The sequence below is a fragment of the Haliaeetus leucocephalus genome, unplaced genomic scaffold (genome assembly GCF_000737465.1).
Source record: "Haliaeetus leucocephalus isolate CR32 unplaced genomic scaffold, Haliaeetus_leucocephalus-4.0 Scaffold428, whole genome shotgun sequence".
Lineage (NCBI taxonomy): Eukaryota > Metazoa > Chordata > Aves > Accipitriformes > Accipitridae > Haliaeetus > Haliaeetus leucocephalus.
The window spans coordinates 5,143,248-5,147,162 of NW_010972864.1; the positions used below are offsets into that span (position 1 = coordinate 5,143,248).

The 3,915-nt window shown below is 36.2% G+C and overlaps 1 protein-coding gene across 2 annotated transcripts in view; it reads left to right on the top strand.

The window, feature by feature from the left end:
* The window catches only part of RNF138 (ring finger protein 138, E3 ubiquitin protein ligase), an 8,067-nt gene extending 4,489 nt beyond the window's left edge, over positions 1-3,578 (top strand). The window contains exons 4-7 of one of the 2 annotated variants that reach the window (XM_010574364.1): positions 124-192; positions 693-798; positions 1,613-1,720; positions 3,220-3,578. In XM_010574364.1, the coding sequence (XP_010572666.1) occupies positions 124-192; positions 693-798; positions 1,613-1,720; positions 3,220-3,288 (352 nt within the window). In that variant the 3' untranslated portion in view covers positions 3,289-3,578. The remainder of the gene's footprint in view (positions 1-123; positions 193-692; positions 799-1,612; positions 1,721-3,219) is intronic. The other variant, XM_010574365.1, reaches the window with a different exon arrangement.
* Positions 3,579-3,915: the final 337 nt, after the last annotated feature.

Consider the following 3,915-nt stretch of genomic DNA (forward strand, 5'->3'; position numbering starts at 1 on the left):
TTTTAGGTTTTTCCCCCCCCCCCCCCCCCCCGTTGCTGTTAAACTTTTAAAACTTTTGAAAGTGGAGTAAAATAATCTCAATTTTCTTTCTTTCTTTTTTTTTTTTCTTGACTTCATTTAAAGTAGCAGGAATGATGCAATATCTGATAATGGCGAGATGGCTAATAATCAAATACTTCAAGGAGAAACAAGGTAGGCTGCTTATTTTTCTATAGTTACTATTAAAATAGATCCAGGCAGTCATAGTGCAAGCTTCTACTAACTTTAAAAAAAAGCACCACACAAACACCTACAACAAGTTGCATTAAAAAAAACACTGTCATTTCTTCTACATTTGCATCTATACATTAGAATTCGGGTTTTTTCAGTACTTTCCTGAAGGATTTGCACTAAAAGATGTTACCAGTAAGTAAGAACAGGGTGCAGCTGCAATTGGAACAGAAGAGTTTTCTAAAGTCCAAATCTCAGAAGAATGCATTTAGGCATACAAATAATAAATGTGCTTTAAAATTGCAATTTGGAAGTAGCACCGGAACTCCTTTAGATCCGCTACTATGTCAGTGAGGGTGGGGGTTTTTTGTTGTTACCAAAATAGGGGAAAATAATGATAAGATAACAGTTGAATTAAGCTTTCTGTAACACTGTTTCCAAACCTCTCTGTTCTGTTTAATACTGTGTATTTCTGCTTACAGTGGACACCCAACCTTCAAATGCCCCCTGTGTCAGGAAGCCAATTTTACCAGACAACGCTTGCTGGATCACTGTAATAATAGACATCTTTATCAGATAGTTCCTGTAGTAAGTAGAGTTGCTTATGTATGCTTCTTAAGCTACTTTCATTACAATTATGTGAACAATTTTAAATGTGCAGTAGCTACTCTATATCTGTGAAGATCACTGTGGACTGAGAAAGACAATATACTTAATGCAGGGCATTTAACTTGAGGAGTGACTTTCATGTGAAAATGTTTCTTGTGCAGGTTCTTGTTAGTTCGAAGGCATTTCTGACTTAGCTGTCCCATTTATCTTGATGTGAAACAAACTCAGTTTTTGAGCCTGACGCTTATTCTTCATTTAGTAATTCAGATCTGTTTATATAGAATCCCATTTGTAACCTAACTATTGTTTCATGTGAAACTTACAGTTACTTGAAAAGTAATCTAAGGTGATCAAACAGACTGAAGGAGAAAAATCTGTTTGGTTTTCTATTCTTTTCATCTGTATAGGGTGTGTTATTTTTTTCTTTCAGCTTACTTGATCATCTCAGTTGTATGAAAATTCTTCCAAAAAATAAGCAGGATGCAGTAATTGCTTTCTTTTCTAAATTTTAAACAACAGAAATTGACAAAAAGAGTGCCAGACAGACATGATAATCCTCCACTCCGAAGGGAAACACTCAAGAAATTAGGCAAGTTGAAATGTAACTTTTGAGTGTTACACAATTGAGGAAAAGAACACTTAGAACTATGATTTTATGTGAACATCTCTACTGTATTTTAGTAGTGGATGAGTAATAGACTAGTTATTCCTGTAGAACATGTCTTTAATGTATTCTGTATTGCCAGTAACTCTTTTTTAATTCTCTCTCTTTCCCCTTCCCCTCCAAATTCAGATCTGTCCTATTTGTGTATCTCTTCCTTGGGCAGATACTAACCAGGTTACTAGAAATCTTGTTAGCCATCTAAATCTAAGACACCGGTTTGACTACGGAGAATTTGTGGTAAGCTTTTTCTTCTTTGATGTGTAGGGGAATAAATGGTAACTTTTTTCTATAAATAAAAATGCCCAATAAAAAATTTGTACCAAACTTGTTTGTGCTCTGGACATGCTATGTTTCTGCTCTGTACGGAACTCAGAAGTAGGTCTATCTGTTCTTAAACTTTCCATCATCAACTTGAAGTGCTACTGGGAATAGGCGTTGTCAACTGTTAAGCTCTGCTCCAAACTGATGACTTGAGTCTTTAGTTTAGTGTTCTCGATCTGAACTATTTGTTCCTCCAGAACAGTTTATTACTGCTGTTTCTGGGGGAAATAAAATAGATGCTACTCTGTTTTATCGACATTTTTGACCTTTTAAGGCAGAAATGGCTAAATCATAATTCTCAGGACTCAAAGTGCAGCATGACTAGTTGGTATTGCTGCTACAGCCTCTCTTCCAGTATGTTGCGAGAGAGTCTGCAATGTGAAAAAGAGATGCATCATTAAATCATCGTTCTGGTTGCCTTCTTTCAGGCTCACTTTGAGTAAATGAGCTTGGAGTAGATGCAGGACTACATACGCAGATATAGTCAGTGGGTGAGGCATAAGTCAAGCCAACCAGCTTAGTTCTGCATGTGGGATCAGAGAGCTGGAGAGTTTGTATTGTAGTTTCTACAGCGTTTGACAGGCTTTGGGGTACACTGCTTGAGCTTTGTGTGGGACAAGCATAGTATTTGAGGCATAGGCAGCCTCACTGGTTAAAGATGGCAGAGATGATGTATATTGTTCCTTGTGTTGAGTGATCTGTGACAAAGGCATGAAGAGCTAGGAGATTGATACAGGGGATTGGGTTCTTCAACATGAGTGCATCTTGCATGTTTGAGGATGTAAAACTGGTGATTGGAATTCTGATTTGGGGAAGCTGCCAGAATTGCACTAAAAAGGTATATTATTTTACTAAAAATTGCACTAAATTGGTATAATTGCACTAAAAAGGTGTAATATGCCATATACTCTGGCATATTAACAACTTGGAAGATAGCTCTTCAAAAGTAGCAGGGTTAACCACCCATCTTTTGTGATACGTGTTTGCTCTCTCATTTTAAGCAGTATATTCTCAACAATCTATGATTACTATGGTCTGGGGATCGCATTCTGTTTTTATTAATGGAGGATGTTATGGCTGGTTGGAAGCCCTGTTATAAGACTTGTGTGACACAGTCAGCTTTTCTGAGCTGGCTATTCTGTAATGTAATTGAGCCAGGGAGAGAAGATGGACCCTTCTGCTTAATGAGCCTTGTCCCACTCATCTGATTCTTCTCCTGTCTCATGTCTCTCTTGGTACTTGGTTAAATAAAAGATACTGTGCAACATGAACAATTGTCTAGTACACATAAAAATGGAAAGTCTTCATCTAGGTGCCAATTCCTATGTAAAAATGTGGAAAATGAATGATTAAACTAAGGACTATGGTGCATCTTGAGTATTTGTCCATGTTGATGATGTTTTCATTTTGTTTAGAATCTTCAGCTTGATGAAGAAGCCCAATACCAAAATGCAGTTCAAGAATCCTGTCATGTGAACTTTTAAAGTATAGTCCCCCTTCATCTTACTGATTATTTGAGAGAAAAATTACATTAATTCTGTTAGTGATTTGAAGTGTATATTAATAAAAATGGTATTCAGTAACCACTTTGCAGGTTTAACTTTTTTCCACGCTCATAAGAACTTTTCATAAATGATTTTGCTGAAACTCAAACCGTTGTCTTGATTTTCTCTGACTTTTACTACTCTGTTAATTACGTGGTTTCTTTTATTAATGTCAGGTATTTTAATTCAGCAAAACCAACTTTGAAAGTATCTTTAAAAAGACTGTTGCACTGTTGAGTTTCTTTAAGTTCAGCTGTCCTCTGCTAAGATATCTATGAGATAATAATTTTTTTCTCCTCCTGCCCAAGGACAAAGTTTTATTTGATGCTGTGATTTGTTTTTTACCATTACTATGTGAATGAAAATAAGAACAACTTAAAAATATTTGTTTTCTATAGATCAACAATGCAGAGCAGGTTTTTTTCACCTTTCATTGAGAAAGTATGATGCCATTGCCTAGGAATAGTTACATCTATTTTTTCCCTTTTTGGAGCATAACTGAAATAGGATGCTTGCTTACTAATGGGTGAGGAGTTTTCCCTGTACTCCCAACTACTAAGGACATAC